Raw genomic sequence first — 15292 nt, 5'->3', positions numbered from 1 at the left:
CAAAACTTGATACGCAAAACCATTGAAACTTAAAAGGCTTTGGAAAGGATGATGTACCAGTCCGCAAATGCAGTAGCAATGGCAAATGATCCGACGTAGCCCGATTAAGGTGATGAAGCAAAGTGTCCTGCTGAGAGTATAACCATTGCTGATTGACCAACTCTCTGTCCAATCTCTTCCAAACTCTTGCCCCTGCTCTTATCCCTCACCAAGTGTACAAACTGCCAGTGAAAGGTAACTCCTGAAGACAACATCTTGGCATTGCTTGCGTAAAAGCAGAAAAAGCTCCCTAATAATCTTGAGGAGCTCTACCCGCATATTCCGTAGTTGAAGCTATAACAATGAAAAATGCCCCCTCCCACCAGCCACGGCCGATTGATTGTTCTAGCAACATAATCCAGCTCAGACCACAAAACCCGTTTCTTAGCCCTCGTGCATTTTGCATAGACGAAAGTCGCATTCACCATATGAGCCCAAGAATCGTGTGCAACCATAACATGAAGCATTTGTTCAGAATTGTATAGAATATGAAAATGGAATCCGGGCCTCCATAGAATCCAGATTTTATTGGAAGAATTGAATAAACAAAATTCAAAAGAGAAACTTCTACGAATAGCCTCTATATTCTGCGCCTCCGCTAGTGGCTCAATTAAAACTAAAACAGAGATACCATGTAAACGAATTAAAAGTTTTAAACGACAAACAGAAGCTCTGCCCATCGCACCCCTAACATTCTAGATTAAGATGTTATTCATTGTCAAAACCAACAGCAAACCGTCCGTGGCTTTAGCAGCTTGTCTAGTTTAAATTTGCCGAGGAATTTTGGTATGATTCCTCCTTCTCTTCTACTTCTGTGAAACCACCACCGTGAACCCCTCTTCATCTTGGGCCGTATCCGGCTTGGACAGACGCAGCGACAAAGATTCACTGAACTACTTTAAGGACTATACCATGGAGTTCCTGTCTGTCACCTCCCTCGGTGCATCCTCAGAGTCTGAAGAGAGCCGGTTGGAGGTACTCCTTCTCGGCCACTCAAACGAACTACTGTATCATCGCAAATCCTTCCCAACTCCAGGCAATTCTCAGGAATGACTACCTGATTTTCACATAAAACATTCACTAGATTTGCACCTTTTCAGTATCATGCGTTCCCAAATCCGGACGGTTCTCAGGAACGACTGCTTGATTACCACATGAGACAATAACAAGCTTACATGCACTTTTAATTATTCTTCTTCTCTCTTTTTCCCACATTGTTAGACTTATTTTTCTTTTTCATGTATCCCAAATTATCAATTAATATGATCTATCTTATTCAATTGTAATAGGTATAATACTTAATTTAGCCAAATGTATTGGCATATCAAAAGTCAACCATTCCAAGCCCATTCATCAAATACTATTGTGTTAATGGTCTTAAATGTTGCGGTAATTAATTAGTCATATAATGTTGATGTAAGAGTAATTCAAGAAAAAGGTAAACTAAATTTATTCTTTGAAGGATGTTGATTAATTTATTTTAAACTGTGTGGAAAAATCTTTTTTAAAAAGTGAAACTAACAAAGTGGAACAAAGGGAATAATTGCATAGTTTGTTGTTGGCGCAACATGATCATAGACTAAATAGCATATTTTTGTTAAATTAAGTTATCATTGAATGATAATATGCTAATAATAAATGAAACATAAAATAGTGGAAGAAAAGGACAATTCTAGTTTTATAATCTAAGTTTATTATAGTTACTGTTACAAAAATTATTGCATGACTTGTGCATGTAGATTTCAAATTCTTGTAGTTAGCCACTTTACTTATAAAGTTCGTGAAGGTAAGTATCGATGTGAAGTAATTTCAGAAATCCTTAAGAAAACTATATTGTTGTCTTTCCTGGCATTAAAAACTAATGTTCCAATATTGTAGTTTTAAAGCATTTGCTTTAATATCTGTGTGCCTTGATAATCATTTAATGGTTCATATAATGTGTACCAAATGCCAACTTCACAAACTCAATTGATAACTTACTAAATTGCCAAAAAATAAAAATAAAAAATATCAACTTAATTTACAAAAAGTATATATTCCTTATATTTTTAAGGGATATTTAATTAAGTTTTTTAATTATCATTAGAAATAAAAATAATAAAAGTAATTTGCAATAAATTATGAATAGTGAGAAACAATAATATACATATATTATACCAAATTTAAGACTAACTATGCAAAAGAAAAAAAAAAGAAATATTATCAACATGAATAAATGGAATAAAGGAATAGAATAAAAAGAAATTTAACTAGAACTGTTATTACCTATTTAATACTATCTTATTCTAATTTGCATCTTAATTCATGCTAAAACCTTTAATATCACTATTTAAAAATTAGGGAAATATAATGATTCAAAATAAAAACACTGGGGACTAAAAGTGCAAAGTCAAAGTTGTTGACTTTGATGTTAATCACCCATTCCATTTTCATTAGTGGTCCTAAAATCTACCTAAAATCATAAATTTTGAGGAGTAAATTTGTTTTAACTAACATTAGGGACCAATTTGGCACATAGGCCAAATATTAGGGACCAAAATTGCAATTCTCCCTTAATTGCTCACTTTAATTTTGTTAAAACTAACCCATCTCAAATGTGGCCATATTTCATTATTGTAAGATTAATAAAAAAAAAAGAAAAATTTAGATTGTAAAGTCTAAAGCAATTAACATTTCTTTTTGAATTTGATATGTCACGTTTGGAAGATTATGCTTTTAGCAACTAAACTTAACTAATAAAGGCACATTTTATATTCAATCCAAACAAAAGGCATTAATGATATTTTAATCGATTGAAATAAATAAAAATACTGAGAAAAAATTTGGTTTGTAAAATCTAAGGCAATTAACATTTCTTTCCACTTCATTAATCCGGTAACAATTTTCCATAGTCTATACAATTCAAACAAGGGATGCAAAGTAATTGCTTAAGAAAAGTAACTATAGGATATAGATATGCTAGTCACTGATTGTACTGCTTATCCAAGTAAACGCTCTAAAAGAGTTATAACAATAAGCAGGTTATGCATTATTTGCAGCCAAAATAAAAATAGTATGTGAGGCAGGTTTAACATAAAGAAAACAACAACAAATGTGAAATGATTCAGAGAGCAAAAAGGACGAATAAATTTAGGGTAAATTACACATAATCCCGTGTGTTTTTTCTATTATCGCATGATCCGATAAGATTTTAAAATAGTAATATAATTTCCCTGTGATTTTATGTAAAGTGCAAAATGGAAAGAAAGTATTACCGGTTATTGTAATTGAACCAAGTACACTCTAAAAATTTATGTGATAGAATCATAATAGCCACTTAACCCTTCTATGATATTCATAAATATCTACTTTACTTTCTATAATTTTTCTATTTATCTGCATAATCTCCTAAGTTTTATGCAAGGTGGTTAGACCGTTGTTCTCGTTTAAGTCTACATTCGTATTTCAATTGATAACATTAACGAGGCTATCTTCTATCAACTTTTACTTTATATGAAACTACAGGAAAGTTGTGTAAATATTTTGAGACGTTAGAAGGCCATGTAGCATTATGTAAAAACCACATGAAGGTTATGTGTAATTTACCCAATAAATCTTAAAAAAAAAGTAAAAGTGCATGAGAAATTCAATTCTTTATGTGCTTTATTACTCAGATATCGAGGTCCTTTTTAACCATGGTTTGGCAACTTGATAATTTTCTTAAACTTCCAAATCCATTTTTTGTAAGCCATGGGCAAAACTTCCAATTTATCTAAGCATTGAATTCTTATATTTGGAGGAGCACGATTGCCATTGGGCCTTTAGTCCAGTGGTTATCCCAAGCATTCTAAGGTTTGGTGATGCAAAAAGGTCATGGGTTCGAACCCTGCCTCCCACAAAAAATTTGTTACAATTTGTGACGGTTTTCATTGGCCATCTACTCTCATCGAGTCCCCTCCCCCCTCCCCTTAGAATAGGCTAGTTTAGGTTATAGGAATTCTATCGTTGTGACAAAAAAAAAAAGAGGAGCACGATGAGGGGCTACTAGAAACATGCATGTGTTCCTGAACATTAGTAAGTCAATGATTCCAGTTTCCCAAACGTTGGGGGATACCTTGCATTTTTCTGCAATGCAGCAATTTGACCACTATTAAATTGTTGAGTCAGAGAATCAGTCATCTCCACCATCATATCCCATTAAGCTAAATGATTTCAATTCTTACATACAATCTCAGAAAATATTAAGCTTTTCAAATTTGCGCGAGGCCGGAAAACTTCCATCCCAAGTTTGTCAGTCATCTCCACTATTAGAGAGGTTCTTTAAATAGTCCAGTTCTTCAATTTGATGAGTCAGTTTGACCACCATTAACGAATCTTAATGTTTGAAAACAAGATAGTTGCCCGATTTTAGATGACATTTTAAATTTGGAGTCAAATGCAAACAGATCAAATTGTCTCAGGGTTATCAAAATCCTAAACTGATCAGCTCTCGAGACAGTCAATTCTCAAAAGTGTCTTAAGTTGCAAACCTTACAAACATAGCTAACAATGTTTTGATTGTAGTAAATGATAGATTAAGGTGCACTAAACCTATCACCTTGCTAATTGAAGTTGGCAACTGCTTAATACCTTGTCCCTGTTAATACAAACACACGCAAAAGCTTGCAGGTGAACACATCATCAAGAGTACTAGTCTCCAAAAACAATGTTGGTAGATGCCCTGCGTTCACATTTCTAATTGTACATTTTTTTTCTCTACAATAACAAATTTTGCAAATTCTTTTCGCACCAAATTTTCTAAAACTCAGATATATTGTGCAAGATCACATACCTTACAATGTGTTCTGTTCTAAAACTCAATTCACTTTCACGTATAGCAATAAGGGTCTGTTCGGCAAAATGTCAAAAGAATGTATAGCATCATGAGATTGAATATACAGAATTGAAGATAGCATTACAGAATTGAAGACGTCCTTAACAGACGTGTAGACTAGAGTTTTCTTAGAATTTAATTGTGACAACTCAGCATTCAATTAGAATATTAACAAAAACAGAAATCTCAAAGCTCTTGCACCACTTAGTGTTGGGGTAGCTCCGCTTGTGACAGCATCCTCCCTATAAATCACATGATACACATCCTATATCCAGACTTCTGATGGATTGGTGGGAGGATTACTACTCAAGCTTTTTGCATTTTCCAACTTAGAACCCTTCAACAGATGAAAGATTCTCAATTCGACCAGGCTATGTTTCTTTAAAAGGGCTGACAAGCCTCATCCGCAGCAGTTGTCATCTAAATGGAAACAAATTTGGTTTCTACTTGGTGCAATAGTAAATAGGCTCCAGAAAAGTGGAAGTAATAGATTTAGGAAGTAAATGCATGATTATGGGAGCAAGGACATACCACAACTTAATCCAACCAGTAGCTTTCCCATGTATTGCTTATCCATAGCTCTGTGATTTACCTTGCAAACCATGGGTGGAAGATTCACAATTTCTGACAAGTTTAAAACAAATGGCAATTTAAGAAGACATTACTGATTCTATTGTTCACGAAAATTTCACAAAGTCACAAAAAAAATCAGCAGTATTGATGAAAATCAAATAAATTTTCCTGATTCGGAGAAATTTCAACACAAAGGAAGTGTACCTCATGCATGAGAACCCCTGCAGCCAGCCAGAATGATTTTCAATTGGAGCTTCTTGGATAACTTCAAGCCTCAAGAAGATGTATCGCTGTCAACCTCATATGTTCCTCCACGATTTACCAATCTGAGAGTAGACTCTCAAACTAGACTCAAAACTACCTACAACCACAGGAAGAAATGGCATCAGATCAGAAGTTGCATAATAAGCATACACCAATATAGGAAGCATTACATTCATGCTGAATTGTAATTTAACACTCTCTATATAATTAAAGTGCACGAATCTTCCTCTTGGAAGAGCCCAGATAAATCCCTCCAACCAAGGAAGTTTTCTGCTTACTTTTTCTAGTGCGACTGTGAAGGAGGTCTTGAACTAGGCCATGTTAAGACCTAACCTTGGGAGTTGCATCCCCATTGCATATTCTTAAGAGAAATAGAAGAGGTTCCTCAATATGTGTGATGACCCTGCTATTCATAGAGTGTCCTTTGAGCAAAAAAGTAGCTACCATCAGGCACCAACAGAGTAAAAAAGAAATACTAACATTCAATTCTAAAAAGATAACAATATAAATGAGCAGTTAATTTTTAAATGAATGAAATGCAGATTTCAATCATGAGCAGTTAATCCTGACATGAATATAAGAGGATAAGTAGCTAGCTAAATTATTCCAATTTATTAAACTTGACTTTGTTCCTTGGAACTCAGCATCTCAATGTTTTTGGTTGCGCCAAATTTGCCATGAATAGATTAACATCAGGTTACAGAGGCTAGAAACCCTTTTGCACCAGCAATATAGCCAAACTCATACTTTATCTAAGTGATCAAGCTATCTAAACGATGTATCAGGACTCTAGATTTTGTTCAAGACAACTGTTTCAATCGAAATAGTCCTGATAGCTTTGAGAAACAAATTCAGAAGTGTTCAACAACATAAACAACAAGAAACAGATAAAAAGCGAAAGGATAAGACTGACAGAGGATTGCAACAGCATTTATGGCACCAAAATCCTTCCCAAAATTTCTAATCAATTCCAATTTCGGAAACCACACAGTTCACCTTGTAAGAATTCACTAGATAACTGAAAACACTGAATTTGCAAGAAACCTAAAAAATAATGTCAATAAATGATATTACTTGATAATTAAGTAGTGCCTTAAAGCAGTAGCTTGATATTTCTTCCTAGTGGAACTCTTAGTGAAGATAATGGACAATCTACTATTATTTATTTCATAGGGTATGCAATGAATGTATAATGAAGTTACATATCATTCTTGTAGCTGGTTCTTGAAGTTGACTTGTTTATCTATAGTAAGCAAACAAAATACATTGAAGTGTTCATTTCTTTTTGGTTGTATTTATCTATTTGTTCATTTATTTCAGTGTGTTCACAAGTAACATAAAGGTATTTGACTTGCCTATTCATTCCTAAGTACTTGAAGATTTTTGCCTATTGATCGGTTCCACTTGCAAGGCATGGACACTCTTTTCCCCCAGGAGATTGCCATCCACATGATGTGTACTTCCAATAATGCGAGCCTTCCTCTCAGAAATTTACTTCCGGATTGAATGATATCCATCAGAATTCCATGTAAAAATTTTGACCTTCTCACCATCCATTAACCTAATTCATCTTAAAGACTCAAAATGATGTACATCTCATGATAGGCTAGAGAATTTTATGTAACATTAAAATGAACAAAAGCAGAGTATTAACATGGCATCTTTGCCATCAACCATTCAATAACCCTGAATTAAAGCAGTGCCCTAGCGCCAGATTGAGAGAATAGCTTGTGTTCATAGCTTCTCATACACAGGAAAACTTCCCTAGCATGACTTCAGACAATTCATCTGATCTCTAGCACTCAAACAACTGTGTACCAACACAGAGTTCCATTAGAGAATTAACAACAAAAACGAATGTAATGTGCTGTTAACATTGTCAAACAGACACCCATAATCCACTACGGCATAAGAACTAACTCAACAACTAAGAATCTCAAAATATTCTGATTTGCCAACTACAGATGAACAAGTAATTTCAAGAACTACAAACAAGAAGGAATATATGCAACTTCATCCTTCAGTTACTCCATACCAAATGAACCAAAACTAGCAGTTGCCCATTGTTTCAACAAGCACCTCCTTTTGGAAGATAAATTAGGGAATTGCTTCAAGGCAGTACTTGACTGACTATTCAACCGGCAGACAAGCATCACTATTTCTTAATATTTCAGCCACTAATAATGAAAAAAGTTGCTATTTACTACTTGAAGGCAATACAATTTAAAGGTCGGTCCTTTAAATTGTCTTTGCAGTCAGATAAACTTTTCCTGAATAAGAAAATTTTCATCACAAAAAGGAGTGTACCCCATGCACAAGGATTCCAGCAGCCAGCCAAAATCATTTTCATTGCGGCAGGAGAGCTCTAAGCCTTAAAAAGATTTATTCCACCCTTTTCTTTTTATACTGTACCATGAATCTTTACCAATGGTTGACTGTAAACTCTCAAACTGGACTTATCATTGCCTACGACATAAGAGAAGATGCCACTAGATCAAGAGTTATCCACCAATTGAATATAGCAAAGGAGAAAGCATTATAGTCATTCTGAATGTAACTAAACCTTCTCCATCTACAGAATGAGAAAGAGTCTTCCTTTCGGTAGAGCTTTGATGGATCCATTTGAAGTTAGAATGCCACTGCCAAGCAAATAGCCCCTTTAAGATGACTAGGCAATCTGATGCCGCGCGCTGCGCGGTAATACAAGATTTGTGCCCACTCATCTTTGGAAAAATTATATTTTATTGTATTATGGTTGCTATATGAATATTAGTAAATGACTGTAGATATACAAAGGTTGAGGAAGAAGATCATAAGTGTTTAATATAAATTTAATATACGAATGTCGTACATGAATAATAGTTAAAGTGAATAATATTTTTTTTTGGAAATAAGATAGCTATTAGATAAAATAAGATTTTTAAATTTTTTGTTTGGAATTTTGTTTCGTTGTATTTTATATCAAAGCATTTGGAAGATGATTTTTTTGACAAGTATTAATCTTGTTATAAATTACTTATTAATGGCATATTAAACTAGGTGTTTACTTATGAATATAGAACATAGAATGAGAGAGTTTGTTCATAATTAAACATTCATAATGCAAAATAGAAAAAACTTAAATCTGAAAATTTAATTTAGTTTTGGAATATTAAATTAAGAGAAGAGGGATGGATTTGAATTAAGGTCTGATTTTTAAAAAATATAAATATAATGTTTTGTATAAATATTGTAATATATAGTTGTTTTGAGTTTAGTTAGAATGGATGGATATTTGAAATGTAAAAGAGAGAGAATGTATCGATAACTAAGATGTTTACGAAATTAATTTGCATAATTAAGGTCTGTATTTAAATGATAGGTTAAAATAAGCAATCTTGCTATGACGTGTTTGTATTAAAGGTAGCAATATATATACGTGATGTGAGCTCTAGATAAGAGGTCTATCTATGTTGCAGCTAATTGCTTGAAGAATGAAGGCAGATGTTGATGAGCAAATGCTGCGGCAACTAATATTACTTTCTTTTGAGAGTTTGATAGTTTCAATAGTCAAAATGACTAAAAAATTTGCTGTAATTGGTGTGTGATAGATGTTATTATTTTGTAGCTTGCTGCTAATAGTTTATATGGTGTGGTATTATTAAATAAGTAGTTGTTTGTTTGTCTAATAATTTGTTATTAATGTTCATGTGTATCTATGTAGATTGTTGGATAAATTTTTTATGTTTATTGCATTATATGACATGGTAAATTAAAAGGTTATAAATTAAAAAGGAAAAATCCGTTGGTGCTATCTGATAAAGAAGGAAAAGCAAAGTAAATAAAATATTTAAAACTCTAACTATTATAGCACAAAAATCTTAGTAAGAATCTATACTGTCATATAATTGACAAAAGACATTAGTGATACATACTTAAACAAAAAGATGAATTCTGTGTTTATAGCTAGAACGTGAAAGGAATCTACAAATAAGAATACACATAATACTTATGATACCAAGGGAAAAGTTTCTCAACTCCATTTGGTTTGTAAATCTGGACTGTAAAGCTATTAATGGACTCTGGGATGAAGACCAAAGTGTCGCCTAGTTCCAACTCATGCGTTTTGACAAAGATTTCCCAATAGCTTGTGAATTGCCTTCCTTGCATTCCAACTTGAAAAGCTTTATATCCAGTCCTTAAAGTGACAACTGGAGTTTTATTGCTATCTACGATATGTTCGAGAAACTTTGGAATTTTCTAAGGAAAAAGGTGGGGGAAAATAGTTAAAGTGTGTAAAGTAGTGTATAAGAGATTAGATAAGGAAAGGATAAAAGGACCGAGCACATAGACTTACAAATTTGTCTCTATTCTTTTTGTTATAAACTTGATAAAAAGCTATAGAATCTGCTTCATCTTGAGCAATGTTTGGCTTTATTGATGAGCAAACATGTTGATATAAGATGTATTTAGCCTTTTTATCTGGTATAAATGATAAACAATAAAATTTGTGAGATATGACTGTAGCAAATCTTTTTGAATTTGGCAGAAAAGGATTAGAGCATAACATACCGTTACTTCCTGGAACATGTAGCTTTAGTATATCAGAAAGTGGAACTGTCCAAGGGAATTTTGTGTTCATTTTGAGCTCTGTGAATAACATTAGATCAAACTTCAAGTTTCCTAGTTTCCTGTACTCAGTGTTTACTAGTTTCCTGTACTCAGTGTTTCTATGCCAAGTTACATTCTGCTCCAGCCATATGATTTTGATGGCACAACAAACAAATGTTGACAAGAAAAAATGCACATACATATGATGATTTTCAATGTCCATGTTGTACTTCACTGCAGTTGTACTTGGCATTAAGCTTTTCCCTATCTAAATCACGCTTATTATACACCAGGGCAACTGATTTAGATGCAATTGTGCAAGGCTATTGTACTTCCTACATATTTTAGTACTTATTAACGCCAAATGTTGTATGTCAATATACAGTAAAAATCTATAAAGAATACAATGACTGGAGACAGTTGCATCAACCCAATAAGCTGCCATTCAAGAATATATTAATAGTGAACAGGATCTCAAGGGCGCTTGGATCAATCGTTCGTCTATGGCAGTATGTTTTCAGCATTTTAAATGCAGATCCATTGGTTTGAAGAGCATTAGAAGGCTAAACACGCCGTTAAAATATGACCTATTCCGCAAATCCAATTGGTAAGCCAAACAAGTACAGATTAATCTGTATAAACTTGAATGAGAGTAATCATCAATGGATTGAAAACGGAAACAAGCATTGCAACCTCAATAACAGAACTAAAATCCCATTATTTCTTCACCATTAGCACCAAAAGTAAGTTGATTATGCTTCTCATTTGGGGAAAATCTTTCCTACTCTCAAGCTTTCATTTTTTTTTCCAAGATGACTGTAAAACGGAGCACTAACATACCTTGTAGCGACTTTGCAATGGTGACTGAAGAAAGGCCTATAGGAAATAGCAGCAGAAATAAATAAAACATCAGTACAAGTAGAAAAACAAATACTGACTGAGACAAAATCAATTTTAAAAAGGCTGAAAATACTATAAAAAATGCTATATTAACACTGGCAAACAAGAAAACAAAGGAATTATTAACGAAGAGCTCTCAAATAAATAGCAAAAGCATAGACTTTAAAAAAATTCAAGAACTATTAAAAGGAATAAAAGGAGGGCGAAAAACAAGATAGCATCAACAAAGATCTTTTGTCTTTCCTCTTATTTTTAAGAACACATACAAACAAATGGCATGTTTGTAAAGGCAAAACAGTATATTTATATATATATATACATATATATATTGGTGGGGACGAATTATGGGTAAAGGCTTTCAGAGTGAGAATGGGAGGACTTTTTTTTGCTTGTTTTTGGTTTTGGGGGGGGAGGGGGAAAATTAAATGGTGGAAAGCATAATTTAGCAGGCTAAACAGAGGCAAAGAAAGAATCAAGTATAAAAGGGTATCACCAAAACAAACACACATTGAATATAAGAAAAATCAACAAAGGGTGGAAAAATCGTAGACATAACAGTAATAAAAAGCCAATCAAAAGCAAATCAAGAAACAATATGCAATATAAAAAGAAGGAAAGGAAAAATCCGGTAAATTACTAGCAATATAAGTAGAAAGCAGCAGAATCTGATACAGGCAAGCCACTAGAAGGAGCAATAATAAAAACAAGCGAAAGACCAATAGCGGAAGAAGGAGGAAGGCTGAAGAATAATGAGAGCAAGAGCAACAACAAAGGCAGAGGAAGCACAAAGAAAGAATGAACAAAAGAGCGCTTCAATAATTAACATATAGCCAAAAGAAAGCTTGAATTAGCAACAGCTACCTCTGACACATGAACGTTCACTCCAATTAAACCAGCCATCAGCGACCACTTCAGATAGCAGGCACACAAGTACGGAAATAGCTTGTCCTGTAAATCAGCTCTAAGCTTTTTCATTACATCCAGACTAAATTACTTATATAACCCATCCAAGGATGAATGTTGAGAAGACAACAAACAAACGAGGAAAAAATCACCAGTAGGGGTAATGGAAGGAAACCCAATAGAATCGGCTGTGTCGTACAACCAGAAGAAAAGGGGGAAAGTTTGACGTTGGAAAGTTGGTGACGAAAAGATCGGTACGGAAGGATTGTGGCCTGATAATCTGGGTGTGGTGGTTAGAAAGGAAAGCTATGTATCGGTTGCAAGAGCCTGAATCTGAGGATGCTTGTAGGCTAAAATGAAGCGGCGCTGCTGTCAACGTGGAAGACTTTTAGAACAAGGGGAAAAGCCATACGGTCAAAGTGCAGCAACCAAATGGATCTGACTAAATAAGTGCTTGCTGAGTAAAAGAATTTAGTCACGTGACATACGCTTGCAAGGGACGACGAAACTCCAAGAGGCTCAAGGCTCTTTTGACTATATGTTAATAAGACAACTTGTTTCAATAGGAATGGTCCTTGCATTCTTGAAATTCAAAATCAAAGTCCACAACCACATGCACAATGAATAACAAATAGGGCAAATTCTACTTTACCCCCTTGTGGTTTAGCGTTTTTCACATAACCCCCCTATGGTTTCAAAAGCTATACATAACCCCCTTATGGTTTGGATTAAAGTGTCAAAGTAACGGAAATAGTCACTCGTAACGGCATCACCTAAAATGTCAAAAATACCCTTATGTAAGGTTGAAATTTATGTATTAACCAAGGGGGGTTATGTGTATATTTTGAAAATCATAAGGGGGTTATATGGTAAAGTATTAAACTATAAGGGGGTTATATGGTAAAATATAAAAATCATAGGGGGTTAATGTGTCATGTATTTATAAGGGTAATTTCGACATTTTTAAAAGTTCCGTTACAAGTGACTATTTCTGTTACTTTGACACTTTAATCCAAACTATGAGGGGGTTATGTATAGCTTTTGAAACCATAGGGGGGTTATGTAAAAAAGGGGTAAACCACAGGGGGGTAAAATGTAATTTACCCTAACAAATAAAAAGAAAAAGGACATGAACATTACAGAATGACGGTAGCATTCAGGTACCAAATTCTTCCCAAAATTTTTAAACAATTGCAACTTTGAAAATCGCAAAACTAATTTTGTAAGAATTCTCTAAATAATTGAAAATACTAAATTTGCAAGAGACTACAAATACTAATCTAGACAAATGATATTTCTTGATAATTAAATGGCATTTTCTTGATATTTCTTCCCCCATAGCTACTTAATGGAGATAATGCACATTATTAATTTCACAGGTTATTTGTGCAGTCATTAAATGTAACAAAGTTACATATCATCCTTAAAGCTGATTTTCAAGGTTGAGTTTTTATTAGTAGATAGGAACTAGAATACTTTGAGGTGGTTCATTTTTTTCTTATTTATTTATTTATTTATCTCTTTATTTGTTTTTTTGTAATTTTAGCATGATTACGAAAGCAATTTGAATTTTTGCAACGGAAAACTAACTAACCAAGTATTTTGCATAATAAGTTCCCCTGACAAGACATGGATACTCTCTTTCACCAGGAGGATGCCATCCACATTGATTGTACTACCAACAAGGTTGATCAAAAGAAAATTGCCTATTATTACACCAAATAGCTCTATTTCGATAACATATCAAGCAACTGCTTCAAGGCACTACTTGACTATTCAATCATCTAAAGAGCAACACTATTTCTTGATATTTCTTCATATTTAAGGTGCTAATAACTGAAAAAGTTGCTATTTACAGTTTCATTCATGTCAGAAAATTAGGGATATATTACTCAAGAAGAATACAGAAAGTAGTGCCTTTAGGGGGAGGGGTCTGAAGGTGAGTTTTGAAAAGATGTATTCCTGATACTTATGAATGTGATTATGTAGAATTTCATCTCATTGCTCCTTCTAATTGCCTTTGAAGCTAGATAACGTTTTCCTGAATCATAAATTGTTCATCAGAAAGAGAAGTGTTACCTCATGCAAGAGAGTCCTCGTAGCCAGCTCGAATAATCTTTGTTGCTGCATGTCTAAGCCTCGAAAAAATCTTTTACACCATCAGCCTTTTATACTATTCCACGTGTTTTTACAAATGCTTCATTGTGGATTCTAAAACTAAACTTGGTATGCCTACAACAAAAGAAAAGATGCCATTAGATCAAAGCTGCAGAGCAATTGAATATAGGAAAATAAAAAGCATTATGGGAATGCTGAATTGTACCTAAACCATCACCATATAAAGAAGAAGAAAGAGTTCCTTTTGAGAGTGCCCTGATGGATCTAATTTGAAACTAGAAAGCTCTCGCCAAGCAAACAGCCCCTCATTTTTTGCATGCTCAAGAATATGTAGGTACTTATCTGCATCACCATATAATAGTAAACCGTGATAGTTGAAGACTTTTGTTCCAATATACCTTTTACCATATAAAGAAAAAGATCATAAATTGAAAAATAATTAAACATAAAAGCAGACAGACAACGTAAGATGATTATCAAATACTTTGCTAGACAACACAACATAGTGACCACCATGTTCCTAAGTAGTGAAAGATAGATTTTAGCATTTTTTTCCTATAGCATAAATAGCAAAAGAAACAAAAGCTCTAACAAACTATTCAATGGCCTTGAGCTAAGTTCAGAACAAATTAAGGGCCCAAGTGTGTTATACTAATCACTTGAAATATTGACCTTGATTAAGTTCATTACTTGAAAGGCTAGCAATCTCTTGGTACTATTGCAATTTTTTTCCAACAAAGTGACATAGGATCAAAAGCATGTTCACAATCATGCTAAGTTCAGAATCTCAGTGTAAACATGGTGAGTTAAGCTTACTCTATGAAGTGTATTGTTTGACAAGGGAAAAAAATTTAACATTTTGAGGAAAAAGCTCTTAGTTTCAGCAAATATGTGGAATTTCTCATCTGAATGGAATACTTTGCATCACTGATCAGTGCTCAAAAATATTATCACTTTGCTCATTGAACTACAAATCTTTTACTAGAAAGACATGCTCAAGTATCTATAATTATATGATTCACCGAGCTACTCCACGGTCATTCTTATGTAAAA

General features: G+C 33.8%; 1 protein-coding gene across 1 annotated transcript; it reads right to left on the bottom strand.

Annotated features, from left to right (window-relative positions):
* Positions 1–9588: 9588 nt before the first annotated feature.
* On the bottom strand, positions 9589–12427 carry LOC113733777 (B3 domain-containing protein REM9-like). Its single transcript, XM_027259956.2, has 6 exons — positions 12274–12427; positions 12080–12166; positions 11159–11194; positions 10280–10357; positions 10065–10189; positions 9589–9967 (listed from the first exon to the last, which is right to left on the bottom strand). The coding sequence occupies exons 4-6, from the start codon at positions 10347–10349 to the stop codon at positions 9692–9694; spliced, it is 471 nt and encodes a 156-aa protein (XP_027115757.2). The 5' UTR covers positions 10350–10357; positions 11159–11194; positions 12080–12166; positions 12274–12427; the 3' UTR covers positions 9589–9691.
* Between the last annotated feature and the right edge of the window lie 2865 nt (positions 12428–15292).

Source organism: Coffea arabica, chromosome 3c (assembly GCF_036785885.1).
Source record: "Coffea arabica cultivar ET-39 chromosome 3c, Coffea Arabica ET-39 HiFi, whole genome shotgun sequence".
Classification (NCBI taxonomy): Eukaryota; Viridiplantae; Streptophyta; class Magnoliopsida; order Gentianales; family Rubiaceae; genus Coffea; species Coffea arabica.
The sequence above is the reverse complement of the archived record's forward strand: the minus strand, read 5'-3'. Positions and strand labels throughout refer to the sequence as shown.